This window comes from Erithacus rubecula (assembly GCF_903797595.1).
Source record: "Erithacus rubecula genome assembly, chromosome: 8".
Taxonomy (NCBI): Eukaryota; Metazoa; Chordata; class Aves; order Passeriformes; family Muscicapidae; genus Erithacus; species Erithacus rubecula.
Genome location: NC_136659.1, coordinates 23,487,940 through 23,505,217, shown reverse-complemented (window position 1 = coordinate 23,505,217; position 17,278 = coordinate 23,487,940). Strand labels below are relative to the sequence as shown.

The 17,278-nt window shown below is 35.3% G+C and overlaps 1 protein-coding gene across 4 annotated transcripts in view; it reads right to left on the bottom strand.

Annotated features, from left to right (window-relative positions):
- The window catches only part of MAP3K2 (mitogen-activated protein kinase kinase kinase 2), a 46,999-nt gene that overhangs the window by 27,985 nt on the left and 1,736 nt on the right, over positions 1-17,278 (bottom strand). For 2 of the 4 annotated variants that reach the window (XM_079311612.1, XM_079311615.1), the window contains exon 2: positions 2,280-2,349. In XM_079311612.1, the coding sequence (XP_079167738.1) occupies positions 2,280-2,283 (4 nt within the window). In that variant the 5' untranslated portion in view covers positions 2,284-2,349. Of the gene's footprint in view, positions 1-2,279; positions 2,350-7,571; positions 7,719-17,278 lie in introns of all 4 variants that reach the window. The other 2 variants (XM_079311614.1, XM_079311613.1) reach the window with 2 other exon arrangements.

Here is a 17,278-nt window from a genome sequence, read left to right as displayed (position 1 = left end):
AGACCAGACAAATGTTACTTTTGAAGGGCATTGCTGTGTCATTTCACAATTATGCAGGCATTAGTCTAATCTAAGAGTCTGCATTACATTTCTATACATAATTGCCAAATTTAAAAAAATCATTGCCACATTGTAAACATCTTTATTTTATTTATCATTAATTACTTAAGGAAATAAACAGCTTAATCAGTAACCCAAATTCACTAATAGGTTTAAAAAACTGAAGTCATAACAAAGATTAAACTTTATTCAACTGCAGGATGTATTAATAAGAGAAAGGAGATGCAGGGGAAAGCCTTGTCTACTTCAATTCAGACAATACTCATAAATCAGATGTTCATTAGAGATCATACTTCCCACTCCTTTGCATAAAATTAAGAACAAAAAGCAAGTTCTTTTGAACTACTTTTCCTCTGTCCTGAACAGGTATGATCATGCCCATGAGAGGCATGCACAAACTCCCACATGAACACCTCAACTGCCTGAGCATCTGCTGATAGCCCATGGAGCATTGTAAAAATTCAAAACAAAAACCCCTCCACAACAAAAAAAACAATAAACCAAAAATAAAACACCTCAGACCTTTTCCAGGACTGAAAATACAGAGGACTTTAGAACTTAAAGGAAGAATTCACAAGGAGAATCAGAAGCATTCAACCAGGACAATTTAGGGGCAGAAATGCTACATAACTTAGGTTTCAAGTTGGCAAACATTCCTAAATCCTGACAATCTGCTGCAGCTGTAATGTCTTTATATCATGATAGACAAGATTTGCCCTAGAACTGGGATGCTCCTTTACACAGGAAAGCACTTGGGAGCTCAAAAGCCTGTACATCCATCACCAAGAGTAATTTATTTCTAATATTTTATATTAATTCTTTGCCTCAGCAATACAACTGCACTCAGAAGGCATCTAGAACACTGGATAACAAAATGTATTTCCAGAGGTGTTGACTGTGTGTCTTCATGCTCCTTCACAATGGATACGCTTGTTGAAGAATTCATTGTTAAATGCTGTGCTTTACAAAGAACCATATTTCTCAAACACGGACCTGAGAAAAGCTCAGCATTAAAAGCAGCAAGCAAACATCCCATGCATTCAGCAATAATGAGAACTCCTTCACATTCTACTAAAATATAACCAAATATATTCATCATATAAGGAAATTGTGGTATTTAAGTGTTCTAATTTAACAGATTCCTTATAGAACAGAAAGCTGGTCTGAAAATTAGTAACTTTGATCATCACTCATGTTGTCAATATTCATAATTCTACTAAGTTATGCAAATCTATAAAAGCAAGTTTTACCAGCAATATTTAACAGCAGAACTAAAGGTGTTCTTGCAGCTCAGTTAATTTCTCATACTAAAACACACTTCAAAATTTACCACAATTAAAATAGTGGAATTATTTTATTGTGTTATGGCCTATTCTAGTGCTAAGCAAAGCAAAAAATAAAGCAATCTGTAGCAGATGGTTGGAGTTTCCAGTGGTTACTAGATTGCATAATTTATACAAAAGAAACCAAAGTACTGTGGCAAAACATCTAAAGTTACTAAATATCCAATATGACTCAACAATAATTTCTCTCACACAAAATGTAGGAGAATATCAGAAACCTGAAGAGTCCTGTTTTCCTAGATTGAGTAAATTGATTATTAAGCATAAGGTTAGAAAAAATCAGCAAAACATTAAAAGATAAACAAAAGCAATACAAAAATGTGTGTGGTGTGGTAGGGTGGTTTGCTGGGATTTTTTGGAGAGGAGCACTGAGAAATTATTACAGTAACAACATGGTCAACTCACAAACAACATACAACTTGAAAAACTGACATACAATTTAAAGTAATACGAATGTGCCACATAACTAGAACAAGTCCAGCCATCCGCACAGAAGTGGCTTCGCACTGTAAAACTCTCATATGTAGATTTTGTGGTTTGAGTTTAATTCTTTCTAACATCCATTACCATTTAGAGCACAGTAAGTATTGCTCAGTACCCTAATACCATGAATCTCAATTTCCTAAAATTGAACCTGTAAGTCACCACATAATGAGGGAAATGTACTACAATATGAGGAAGGGAAAAAAAAACCCAACAAAACAAAACAAACAAATAAACCCCAAAACACCCCAAAAGGAATATTTTCAATACTAGAAATACATGAAGCTGCTGAACACTGTCTTTCATATACAGATGGTACATTGTGTTATATAGCCAAAGCACTTTTCCAAGGAATTGTAGTAAATTTTTATTTAGGTTACACAGAACACTTACCCATTATGGCAGTGAGTCTGAAAACTCAAACTTCAGGGAAATGGTTGCTTCATTAGCATTATTTTATCTCCTAAAACACAAAAACCAAAAACCCCAGAATTACTAAAGCTGTTAAAGCCATGTAAAACAGCCAATTTTTCATTGTTTATGGGCAGTTTTTCTAAGATTCTACATAGTAACACACATACCAACTACAAATAAGCTTGCATAAGACACATACGATGTGTAGACAAAACAGATACTGTCCCCAAAGTCTCACCAGCCTTTGAGTAACATATATAATCTCTCAAGACACCAAGTCTGAACTGAATATTCTTCTAGACTAAATCTGATTTTAATCTCTATATCCCCAAATGTAGTTTAACAGTAACACTCTACTACATGGGCTAACTACAACTCCAGATTATTAACAACCAATTCTTTTTCTACAGGTCCCTGTATCTTGTTCTCATCTTCATTCAGAACTACATACATAGTTCATATCTATAAATACATATGAAACTCACAGCACAAATCAAGAGTCATCAATATCTACTGATTAGATAAACTAAAAAGACTGTCTTTTACCTATAGATAGTTGAGTCACCTACTACCATCTATTACAAGTTCCACAATAACCAAGAGCTTCAGCTTTTAAGGCAGACCCAGAGCTCCCACTACATAATCAGAAACCAGTTCAGCTAAAGAACACACAGAAAAGGGCATGAGAACTAAAAGCTGAAAATCTAATTGGTGTGTATTCTGTGTTACATACTCCCAAGTCTATTGACAGCCTCACAACAGTATCTGAAACAGCTTCCAAGTGTTGGGGGGATGAAACTTCTACCAAATGCTTTGTAAATTATTAAAACCTCTATGAGTGTAAAAAGTAAACCTGGCCTGGGCTGCCCACAGCCTCAAGGCACAACTCCAGACTTTTACTACTACTCCTGATGCCACCACAGCAGGAGACAAAAAAATATTTTTCAAGAAAACCCCACCCAAAACAAACCAATCAACCAACCAAATGGTTCTGCTGATCTGTAACAGAAAAGGAAACTCATGAAGACAAAAAAGCAGGGGATTTGTACTAACCCTCAGAGAGGAAAATGGGCTGAATTTTAACTTATTTTCTGAATGACAGTGGTCAAAATAAGGACCAGGAGATCTGATTTGCTTATTGAATTAGGATTATCTTTATGGCCTTAAATATAAGAACTAATATTTCTTCCCCATGAGCAATTCTTTGCATCTTTTGCATCCCTGAGAATCCAAAAAAGCAGAACATAGACTAAATTATTTCCTATGCTCTGCATTTTGCATCAACAGTTTTCTTAGGGAATCTTCCAAAAAATTATTCACTAAAGTGCTTATAAAACATATTTTTTAATTCCGTATTTGATCCAAATGTCGTAAAATGAGAGCTAGTGTCATTTTCATAAAATGTCTGTTTTAATTAGCTATCTTAATACATTAAATGGAACAATTTATTTCATGACTTTGGATGAAGTACTTCTGTCATATTTCTTTGTAAGCATTTCAAAGAAATACAATAGTTCTGTGAGGCATTTTAAATCTTCTACCACAGGTGAAGAAAACAAAAGCAACTTACATCTCCAAACAAAAACACCCCAGATGTTCTTCCTCAGCCTAGCTGAAAAAACATCAAACTTGGAAGCTGAAGATATTTGAGTTTAAGGGCTCACATAGGTTTGAAAAGAAAAACATCTCCTCCAAGTTCATCCAGCTACAACTCATTCTTTAGTATTAATCTGTGACATGTCTAACCGGAACATAAGCTAATAAGTGAACATCCATTTATTTTCCCTTCCACTTCCTTCTTATTCTTTAAAAGATAAAGATCCAACTTAAGAAAATTAAATTTCTCCAGTAACTTTATTCTTATTTTATCTTCCCTTTTAACCAAAATTCTCTGTTCAAATATGAAGTACAATAGCCAACTTAACAACACCTTTGTGTTAGCATTTAATGCTACTTTAAAAATAAGCTAACAACATTAACATTTCGATTAAAAACATGACTCAGAACAAATTTTATTAAGATGTTTATGAATTCACCTTGTGTAAAAAAAACTTTTTGTTTTTAACCAATCAGTTTCACAATGGATTACAACAGGGTGGTTATGGAGAGTAAAAATAAGATAACAAAAACCAACATTTTTCAAACAAGTATATATAAATTCAGCAGAAATCTAAAAAAACATACCCTAATCCCTGGATCCCTGGCTGCAAAGCAGTCTTAGTATAGCACATACACAAGAGTAGATTACAATTCAAGACAAAAAAAAAAAAGGAAGCAAAACAAAAATTTGAAACTATGAGAAAGAGAGAAAGAAGCAAAGGCTGCAAACACAAAGAGCAGATGCAAAGGGAGAATAAAATTATGTCAAGGTCTTGCAGAGAGACACAAGCAGCCTGAATTTGAATGTAATTAAAGAAGGGATGACAGTGAATTTCAAAAAGGTGTTTGCTACACTCTTATCACATCATCAAAGAAGTATATCCTAGCAACAGCATTTTGGATATAAGGGTGGAGAGATGCTGATTTATATTCATTATTCACTTCCCACCAGCCACCTTCCAGAGTCTGGAAGTCTTTCAGAACCTGAGAAAGCTAAAAACAATTTCCAAGAATCACCTGGATATTTTCTTTCTTAGGTGGCTTTGTCAAGGCAAATGAAAAAAGCCTGAGGACAAGAAAGCCATGCAGACAATGTAGCTATTTCAGACACCCTTGAGCTAATTGCTCATTCTCACACACTTCTATAATAACCACAACACGGTGCCTCTCAAAAAAAACTAAATCAAAAATAAAATAAAGCCAGTGAAGCAAGCAATCTAGCTTAGCCTGATTTAGTAAGGAAATAGGAATCCTTTACCTACATAGAAAAGTGCTTTTCACTTTCAGAGTCCAAACCCGTTGTAACAGAGGGACAAGAATCTCAAGCATACCAATCCCTCTGCTACATTTTCACTAAAATAAATGATTGCAAGGAAAAATGGTTTCCAATCCTTACACCAAAGCAAAATGACAACGTGGACTTGAAATAAGAAAGATGCACTGTAATTATTTCAATCACAGGTAAAGAGTTAATCAGACTTACACTGTATTAGACACAGCATGTTAAACCAAGGCAACGTGAAAACACTATCTGCTTGCAATGCTATTCAGAAACATACTTGTCTAAATAGATGAAGCAAAAAGAGCCAAGTAAAAATGAAGAGTGAGCATTCACAGCTGATTTTTCACAGTAGAATGGACAATCAGAACATAAAATAAGACTATAAAATTTTATTTCATAGTAAGAAGAATGAGACAGATAAAATGGTTTTATTCTAAAAACGTTATTCTTAATCAAATGCTTGGTCTCACACAACCAAGCTCCTATAAATCACAGCAAGCAAGGCTGACAAAATCTCAAATGATCACCTAGTCAAACATATCTACTTAACCTTTAACCAAAATAATGTGCAGCACTGCCTGTTAAGGTTTTTATTTAAAAAAAAACAAACCATAGTATCTGTGAACAAGACAAAGAGTAATACCTAAATCTGAACTTCTGTAGCATTTTTCATAACTCAAAGCAACTGTTGGCATAAAAGGCAATAATGACACTACATGGTGTGACAAGCACAGAAGTCAGTATTGTTACAAGACATTAGAAGATAGCTAAAAGAGGGTAATTCCATAGAAATGAACATAAAGAAGAGGATTGTATATGGACATACACACAAATCAACAGTGGACAAAAAACCATCCTTTTCAAAGAATATGAAAGCAGCAGCAGTAGCACAAAATCACAAATGACAGAAAAAAAGAGAATCGAAGAACAGTAATGAGAAAAATCCTAACAGTAACACAATGAGATCATCTTTAGAAAAACTTGATTCCTTAACATACTGTAATAATACATAAAAAAAGTATTCCCAGGGAAAGTGGAAAAGGGAGAAAAAGACTAAACTAATCCAAATCAAGAGGCAAAGATACATTGCTAAAATAAGGTAACATTAGGAAAACAAAACAAAAAATAGGACTCAGTGGGTCAGATTTGGAACCTTATGAATTATGTTTAACAGGGTGAATTAAATAAAAGAAATATTACTCCTGTCATAGTACTACAGGATCTTTTACAATATACGGCAAGGGAATGAATGGATAAATGCTTCTTAGGAAACTTCTGTTGAAATGTTTGATTCCAGCCTTTTTTGTACACCTTGAGGAATCTTCAGGTCTGAAAGCCACCAAGGAGGAATTCTGTCTATAAACAGCACACCAGTAAGGGCATGATCCACACAGCAATAATACTCTCCTCAGCTCCTCCTCTCTCATGTGCCCTCCTTGTTCTGAAGCACTTCCTTTCCCCCTTAATTTATCCCAATGGTGAGGTTAACTGCACTGACAGGACACACTGAGAGTGCCCACCCAGCTGTGCTGTGCTAGGAGAGACTGGCAAAACAGCAGAACCAACCAAGCCCTGCCAGCTGACAGACACCTCAGAGTAAGGAAGACAATCTAGTGCAGCATTTCTCACACCAGGGAAGTAATTCAGGAATGATTAAGTCCTGCCCTGGACTTATTGGCTAAACATCACATGATATTCTAGTTATTTGCTTTCAAACCTCCACTAAATAAGAGGAAATTCAGCTGATGGGCTAAAATAAAAGAAATCCATATTCCTATTTAGTAGAAAACACCAATGAACATGTTTCCTACTGCAGGTCCCTGGAGACCAACAATGATCAGGCAGGCAAAATGAGATAGACAAGTTATGGCTTAAGGAAATTACCTGAATCATGTCTGAAAACAGTTGCAGTCCACCAAAATGTATTTAAATACCATCAAGTATTTTAAATACATATAATAATCTACTGTGGTTACTCTCCATTTATTATTAATTAAAAATAATACTAAACACTTCAAAAATGAGACGAACTGCATTTATGGTATTTAACTGGCAGGACTGCTTTCTGAACTTCTATACTCCCTGCAATCAGGAGGGCACCACCCACAATTAGAAGCTATATTTCATGCAAGTCTAAATATTGTGGTTTATTATATTTACTCGGTAATGTTCATGCACTGAATGCATTTTGACATAAAGACAAGCATTTAGGAAATTGGAAAAAAGTTTCAGCCACAAGATTGGACAAGCAAGAAACAACTGAGGAGAATTATTAATCACAATGTGTAAATATCTAACATAGGTGCAATACACATTAAAGAGGCATAGTGAAATCCCTGAGTGTATAAAAATGCAGAGCATGCAGAAGCCATCTTGCTTCTGTACACAACCTACAGGCACAGTGCTCTGTGCAGACTGCAGACTGCAACTGTGGGATGGCTGAAGCATCAGAATCTTTGTGGCTGGTACACAGGTATCAGGTATCTTTACAATGGGCAGACTTGTGATTTCTTACACTGAAGGCTTTTAAAATCTTCCTGGCAAGCAAAAAAAAAGAATTTATGTCTCACTGAGCCCACAGGAACATGCAGACTTACATCATCATCTATACAGCTACAGACATGATTTGGTATTTGTTTATTTTATGAAAAGAATGGTTACTAGCTGCACTCCTTCCAGAGTTCAATTTAATTCACAGACAAACAAAAAAGTAACAAAAATCCCCAAACCAATAAAACAGACCAGACTTGCATAAAAAACAATATCTATGGATGGTGCCCACCCAATTCCAGGAAGAATAAAACCTCAAAAATCAGTGCTGTCAGTTCTAGCACCTTAAATGCAGCTCTCACTCAAGTTACCTTGGGAACCAGATTTCAGAATTAACTGAAGGATCCAATGTGCCCAGTGACAATAGCAAAATTTCATTCAGAGGAAATCTTTAGCTCCTGCTGTTCTGTAAACTGTAATTTGACACGTAACATTTATCAGCTTGATGAACTATGATCTTGACTTGAAAAACTTACAGTGCTGGAAGGTTTGAGAGTGTAAGAACAGAGTTTTTAAAGACTGTTCTCATAAAAATGCAAAGCAGTTCAAGATCAGTTTATAGCAAAATTAGGCTTTTGAGATAAATATCTTAACACTTACAGCAATATTCACAAAGAGTAACCATAGTCTACGAAAGCTAATCTCTCTACATTTCCTTTACAGTTGACAGGGAGAGATAAGCATATTTAGAGAGTTTCAAGACACTTATATGTGAGTTTCCTGCTTTGAATGAACCTCTTCTTTCTAAGCAGTATCAAGAGCCTCTATTAGCTAACCCTTTATAGGCCCACTCCATTTCAAGTACCCCAAAAAGATAAGATTGTAATTGACCTCAAAGAGAAAAACATCAGCTTTCCTCAACAAGATCTCTTTCCTCACCTAATTCAAGTTTTACAGAACTTCTCGATTTCCTGTATCTGTCACTGCCTTGGCAGCAGCCAAAGCACTTGACAGCTCATTTCTCAACCTAACTGAAAAATTATTTTGCTGATATATCAAGCAAATCTTTCTTGAAAGTCATGATGCTTTCTTAAGATCTGTTTATGATTTTTAAACTTAAAATTTTTAAATTGAGGAAGGGTCACAGCAGCTGAAACTTGCAGACATGCACCACAGCGACACCTTGCAAAATATGTTACTGCTGCCCATTTTTGCCCATTTTTCATACAAGCTGCAAATTGACTGTTCATCCTCCTCTCTTATCCAGGACCAGATTTTCTCACAAAGCTATGTCAAAAAGTAACAGACACAGTTCACTGGGCTACACATAACTGCATCACTGTTTCCAGAGCAGTTGGGCATCTTGGAAATCCATCACCACCATCGTGGTGGAAAGCCCCAGAGCACCACAACATGAACATTCCTTACCATTAGCTGGGCTATATGCTAAACAAACTGCTTAGTGCTATTCACATCATAAAAATGTTTAAGGCTAACTCAATATATTAAGATAACATTGAAATATCAACAAACACACACAGTAGAACACTTCTGTGATGCTTGTAACTTGATCCTAATTTTGTATCTTACATGAACTGAATAGATGCATAGAAGGTGTCACAAACAAAATAGGTGTATGAAATTTTTATACTCTAGAATCCCATGAAACATGCACTACAGTGAGTGTCATAATGAGGTCTAGGTGCTTCAGTGTCTCCTTCCAAAAATCTCAAGTGGTGCTCTTGGCTCAGCACTTGTTGCTGTCATTTGGAGCCTTTATGCTGAAGCTGTCATGAGTGACACCAATGCTAGTTTCACTCCAAACTTAAGACTAACAAGTCAAAATACTTGTGAAGAAGGGTTAAAGGTGCTACAGTGAAAACCATTCCTGACTACAAATGTAACTGCCTGTGCTCTATCCAAGGTCCTACAAGAAGAAAACTGGAGAGGGTTTTGTCCAACAGACAGTTCACAGCATAAACCCTAAAAGAATGCAGTTTTAGCTCTCATCCTTGTGACAGCATTCAAGATCACCAGTTCAGCCAAAGAACTAATTTTACACAGTATAGATTTAATCCTACCAGCACTACCAGTACTGATGATTCCTGAAACCTTCACTACTCTAAGAATGGAAGACCATGCTACAACCAGCAACAAATAAATGGATTCTAAGAGTAACCACTCACTAAAAGAGTAAACCTAACACGAACCACTTCTACAATATGCTATGAACATAAAAACCAAAAAAAAAGTTAGAAAAAATGCAGTTTTCCAGCAGCTCCTGAGTATTGCCAACAGCTGGAGCATTTCAATTACTGTACAAGAGCGATTGCGTGCAAACCATCAATCACATAAGGCTTTTGAGGACACACAGCAGCAAGCATCTCCTTTAACTCCAGTAACTGGTTCTATCCTTTCCATTTGACCTTTTCCTTTTTGTGACTGTGATGAGTTAAAATACAAGCGTTTTGGGAAATAAGCAAGATGAGTAAAACCACTCTCCATTTCTACATCAAGTTTTAATATCTACCTTCAGTTACTGAAACTACAAAGCTTTGTTTTTCTTCAGCATAACAGTTACATTTGAGATAATCTTCCATTCAGAGAAAAACTCAACTATTTTGAATTTGCAGCAGTTGTGAGTTTTAACCATGGCTGCAAATCACATCACCATTTCAAATCAAGTACCAAAAATTTAACATAAGGGTACATATGAGCCTTTTTGATTAATATGATCCACTTGACATTTTGCTGTGACACCAGTAAGAACAGAATCTAAGTCTCCAAGGACATGTTTTCTCTTCACCATGAAGACAGCTCAGTCTCAATTACTCTCCATCTTCCAAATTTTTCAAGACATAAAGGAGAAATTGTCCTCAGTTATAACATTCCTTGTTATTCCTCAAAGCACAATTCTTCCTGCACACTACTCAAGGCAGTGATACATTGAATAAATCCAGAGTACAGCAATACAACTATGATTTTTCTCATCTTCTGCTGCCTTGCTATGTTTTTCTACTCTAATGATGCACCAGCACCTGGAGCTTTTGCCTAAAATGCATTTCCTGGCTCACACTCAATTCTTCCTTATTAAGTTCCCCACGTGCTCTTCTCATCGTAATTCAAATTAGCTTTGTATATTCAGACAGTTCTTTCATTTTTTCTATCCTCAAAACAGATATAAAATGCAAAAAAAAAAAAAATTCTCATAGTACACCAACATGGAATATTTAAGTAGATAAGACATTCATGAACCATACAGATTTCCAACATATCATAGAAAAAACACTCCTGAGTCCATCTCCAAACCAAGAATAAAACAACAAATAGCAATGAATTGAACCAGGGAGCCCCAGGTATGGAGAGACTCAGATCTCACACTTGGAACTGTACAGAGAGCTCAATAACACCACCAAGAAGTCAGGTAAGAGTGTAATTAATATACACTAATGGAAACTGAAAAAACCATGTGTATATGCACAGGTAACACACAGTACACAAAATCCAAATATTTTTTTACATGATTGTGCAGCATTTCTGTAGCAAGCAGATCTCACTGTGCAGGTCTAAATGGACAAATTTGTAAGTTTTTATCCATATGCAGTAGGCACTGTGTTTTAAACTGGATGACTCACAGAGGCTAAAACACTAAGACATTGCTAAGCTACCTAGTACACAAACTCTTTGTCACTTTACATTTTGGTAATAATCTTTAAATCCCTGTGAATAAAAAAAAAAAAAAAAAAAAAAAAATCATAATTCAACCCAAACCCTCATAACAACATTGAAACCAAAATGTAAAAGCAGAAATCTAGGTTTGTCAAAACACTCCAGAATCAAATGCAAAGACACAAAGACAATGCATTGTCATAAGTTTTCCTTCTTGCACCTGCACTAGCACAGCCCTTAGCAGTGGGTACCAAATTATGAGGACATCTATGATGCTTCCCTATTATATTTTTCTCCTCGAGTGATAAAAAGGTAAGAACCCTCATGAATACAGCAAATAAAAAACTAACTACAGACTCAAAAGTTCCAGAGAAAGGATTACTATGTCTGTGCCCACTTCTAACCATCAACTTTTAGACAACTGTTCCACTGCTATGGTTGCATTTGTATCAAGAGAGCAATCCTGCTTGTCTACAGTAACTGCTGCTGTCCAGCTGAACCTTGATGACAAGCAGAGATCTGGAGCCAACAAATTTTACATTTTAATTAATAAGCAACCTATCTAACTGGTCTCACATCTCTGCAGTATCAATGCCAACACAAAGAAAGGAGCAAGAACTCATGCTGGAACCAACTCTTTCAACCACTGCACAGATCCAGGCCTTTTAAAAAAGGTGACATGCATAATGCAGAGATTTCAGGAAATTACACAATATTAAGTGTGACATACAACAAATAAATTACAAACAATAAACATATGTATAATTGTGATGGAGCAGGGAAAAGCAGATATGGCTCTCCAAAAAGAGATCCTCACTTTCAAATCCTGGTGCACTCTGTGTATTTATATAAAGAACTGCTCTCACTCAGTATCATGCTCTACTTGGATTTCTGGTGCTGGAGAAGTCTCACCGAAGACCTTCTTGCAGTCACAACATAAGAAAGATCTACCCTTGCATGAAAAAACTGCTTGACATAAATAAGACATAGTAGAGACATAGTTGTTTTCACAAGGAAGGAAGACACCAGTGGGCCTCCACAACAGTGTGGGTTGTTCAATATATCATAAATTATCCAAGAAACAGCACCTTTCTGAAACTCCTATTATCTGAGAAAACAAGGAGAGAACTGACTAGAGTAGAGGTGGTGGTCAGTCAAAGTCATAGAATTGGTTCTATAGGGGAAAAGAAATAGGTAAGTTAGGACTTGTTTCAATAACATTTGGGTGTGGGGAGAAAGTGACAAAGGCCTACAAAATTGTACAAGGAATAGAAAAATGTATTGTTATAATACATAGAGAATATCCACTCTCCTCCAAAAGAAAGGTGACACCAAAGGAATGCAGTACAAATATTTATAAGTTAAAAAAAAAAAAAAGGTCATTTTTACTGGAAGCACTAACATTCCTATAGAATTTCTTACAAAAGGATATTTGGATGCCAGACATTTATTTAGCTGCATGCAAAAAAGATCTGAGAAAAAATATATAAACATTATTAGCTACACAAAAACTATACCAGATTTAGAATCAACCTTACTAAAAATAAGTAGGGATTGAAAGAATATTCAAGCTAAGAATGCTTACACTGTTCTCACTCTTCCATAAGGATTCATTCAAGCTCATCATTGAGGGAAGAATACTGGATTATCTTTTGTTTGATTCTGTCACAGATTAAGGTTTCAGGTAAAACTTGCCAGACAATTCACCAATAACAGACAAATTTTCTTTTGAAAGTCTCACTCAGTATTCATGATAGTACCAGTATCACAGACACAGAAACATAACAGATATTCCATGAAGGAACTTGCTGCAGCAAGGCATTTGTTAAGGCAGTCATTAAGAAGTCATTAAATTATCCACCTCATCCTTGTCTGAAGTTACTGTGCTCACTGCTATCAGTAGTGTATAAAATGCTTTTCTAAATTCAACTTTACACCAAGACAGTTATCATCAAGCCATTATGGAAAAAAACCCCACAACTCCCATGAGGGTTTGCTATTCAAATTGATTTTTATTTTTAAAACAAAGTCTTATGCTGGAGTTAGAAAAATTGTGGCACTGTTAAAAACACAGAATCAGTGTGACAAAACAAAAGTTAAATACAGTTGAATTTTACTAGTTTTCAGCCACTGCATTAATAAAATATTTAGGGTGACAAATCTCATGGTCTTCAATAGAATGTTGTAAATTTTTTTTATTTTTCTTTAGAAGTTTAATTTCTGCTTGTGTCAGTATTTTAGCTCTCTCCTTTTTATTATTATAATAAACTCAAACAGCTTGATCCAGATTTTTCTGGTTTTCAAAAGTTTGTTCAAAGATAAAACTATAGCTACTTCTGGTAACACAGCATTTAAACTGTTTACAGATCTCTTGTCTAAATTATTTTTAAATCACTTCAAGTACAGGTGAAATGTAATCAACACTGATTGCTTGAATACTTCTTCCTGCAAGAAACTAAAAAAGGTCTTCATTAGTAATTACTGGTGTCTGTTTAAATTTTTGTGAAGAACACACTGCTGAAAGAATGGCAAAATTTGTCCCATCTGTGATCTAGACTCAAAAATTATAGATAAAATAATTTACATAATTCTGATAAAATAGAGTAAAATCAGGGAACATGCTTAACACATAGCTGACTCTGCAATTCTTCCAATAAAGCATGCCTATGGGATTAAAATTTCTTTTGCTACATCACTGGACCATATGACATCTTGAAATAGCAAAAGGCTTGCTCAGGTACAGATACACTGACAGGCATTACCTCAGCAATGTAATTTACTTCAAAAGGCAGCACATGTATAAAACAGAGCACTAAGGACACCCTTGTGCCAATAGAAGCTGCATCTAACCCTAGGAGAACTTGTCCTCAATCAAATTTCCTGCTGTAAAGCAGGCTTGTGTCCAAAAGCCACAGGGATTGCACGTGCTGGGAAAGAGATATGGGACAGCAGCAAGTGCATACTCTGCTAAGTCTAAAAAGGCTTAATAGAAGAAAACTAACCCAAAATAAAGATTTAATTCTATACAGTATATGGTTATATTCCTTGGAAAGATAATTCCAACTCATATATATGAATAAAGAGATAGCAGATACAACAACACTAGTATGAGCTTCTGTGTTACCAAATGCAGGAGCCAGGAACCTGATGCTGTTGGCAAGAAAAGAAAAAAGGCCCAACAACAAAACAAAAACAAAACCCAGCCATACCTGCATGCACACACCCTAGAATGACATTTTAATAAGGCCGTCATGTTCCTTCTGCTACTTGCAGAGTAACTTAATTACTCTGTTGCTCAAAAACTGTCTGTAGAATTTTGAAAAAGATACAGACAAATCAGTGCACAGGGAGACTGAAAAGGAGAAATCCTGTTTGCACAGTTTATTAAAGAGAAGTCCAAAATAAAAGGAGACAGAGGAAGAGCCTTCATGTATGCAAACACTTGGTGAAAAGAGCACAGAAAACATGATCCTGCATGAGTAATAAAAGTTGGATGAGAATTAACTGGCTTAACCAGCACCAAGACAGAGTTAAATGTTAAGAAAAGCCTCCTAACAACAATAACAGTCATGTACCAGCTATAAATAGACCAGTGAAGAGGTGTGGTATTCCCCTCTTCTGAGTTTTTTAAGAGAAGATCAGACAAGTGTCTGTCACACATGATTTTGGCATATTTCATTCTGCCCCTGGTGGGGGCTGACTTCATGAAATCCTTTCCCTTCTTACATATCTGTCATTTCTTCCTTCATCCAAATGAGAAATTTTCATACCTGAGCTTCAAAAATAGTCTTTCCCATATAAACATCTGAAGCATATGAAATTTATTAAATTACTGCTGTCAGATTATTAGTGTACTTGGCACAAACCATCTCAGGAAAACAAAAAGCAGCATCATTTATTACTGCAGACAATACACAAAAATGGAGAAATGATAGTTGGAAATATAGAAAGAGAAGCAAGTGAGAAAGATATTGTGAAGGATTCAAAGAAAAAAAAGTGGCTGAAAACAAAGTTACAGCATAGAAAAATACTTAACCCTAGAGAAAACTGTTTTCCTCTCACATGAAAAACTGAGTTAAAGTTTGCTGATATATCTTAAAATATATGCAATAATTTGAGATACAGAAGTTCACATAAGTAAGACTTCACAAACAGATGGGACAAAGACATGTCTTTACAGGCCTCCCTGCATTACCAATTCCCAACTGCTGGTTTTTAATGGACAATGCAGACACTTCTGCCTTGGCCTTGCTCAACTAAGTCTTATTTAAATAACCTCATCAAGCTGGGCCCTAAAGCATGCCACATGTGTATTTGTGGGTCAAGTATCTCTTGAGCAGTGGTTCCCATTTCCATGGGGAATCTCTGCAGTATCAGAATACAGAACTCCATCTTTCTTTTTCTTATTGTCACCAGTCTTCCTGCTGCTTCCAAAAGATCATATTTAAGATGAATACATTAAAACATCCCAGAAAACCCTGCAAATAAGCATGATTAGTCTAAAAAAATGGGTTTACATGGAATCATAAGCTTCATTTGTCATATTATTAAATCAAGATGTCATGCAAAGATACAGAAATGAGAAGTGAATCACAAATAACACGCTGAATTCTGAACATGTTCCCATGTTTCCAATGTTATTCTGCAAGCTGTGTGCAATTATAGCATGCATGATCTATTTTGACCTTAGCACTACAAAATACCAAAATATTAAAATAGCAAAAGAAGTACTTCTTCCTAAAGAGATTTTTCTTTCTTCTCACAGAAGAATCAGTGTGTTAGTGTGTTTAATAGAATTCACAGGTTTTTGTTGTTGTTGTTTGTTTTGCTTAGTTTAATACTGTGTCGGTTTTACCTCAGAATTTTAAAAGCTTACATGTAGAAATAAACTTTCAGGAGAGCAAATCTAATAGTTTGCCTAATTAGATAAACCTAGAGTCACCAGGCAAGATACATATTTACATTAGCTTGCCATGTATATGAAAACACATGACATTTTCTGCAAATGTATTTAAGATGTACTTAACTACGCCAATCAGTCACATTTTCACCATTCATTTCTTTTTCTCCAAAAAGTCTAAACAAAGGATAATGTTAGTAGTACAAAACATCTAAGAAGATATTGCTGGATAATATGTCCATTACTCCAAACTAAATGGGTACCTCTCCATAGAGCAGAACAGCATTGGCTGTGTGTTGTGGAAGAGAGGGAACAAATGAAGGAAAACAATCTATTATCACACTCAGGTTGCATTTTGTAAGAAAACATTACTTTTAAGTTCAGAGGATGCCCAGCTAGAGACCCACTAAAGAACTTGTCACAAAAACAGATTACTCATTACTTTGACTTAGTTTGTTGAGGTATGAAACCTACAGCTAATACGAAGGAAAAAACTATAAAACTTTAGATTATCAAAATTTCAAAGCTTTCTTTCTCCATAGTTCTCAACAAATACTTATTACAATGAATTATTATTAATGAGTAATTCCGATTTCTACCTAGATATGAACAACTTCTTCTAGGAAATGATCAGGAAAAAACGCGAAGTAAAAACTGTAACTGTGGACAAAGTTACAGCTTGAACAACATGCTCACTTTCTCCAGAGAAAACTTTATAACAAAACAATCTCTCCTGCATTTAACATCACTAGGCTTTAAATTCCACAAGCCTGTGCACTGACTAGTTTTCCCAACATTCATAGCAAATAACCACTGACACATCTATGACCAAAATTGAAAGGTTATTCAATTTTACAATAAATTAGTTTTATCAATGTAAAACAAAAACAAAACAAAAAAGCTTGCCTACTGATATTAAACAATAACAGAATGCTCATGTCACTACATTAATAAATTCTGTCACAGCTCTTTACATAATAAATTTGCTATAAAACTCCTAAGATTACCAAGTTATTTTGAAAAAAAAAAAAAATTCCT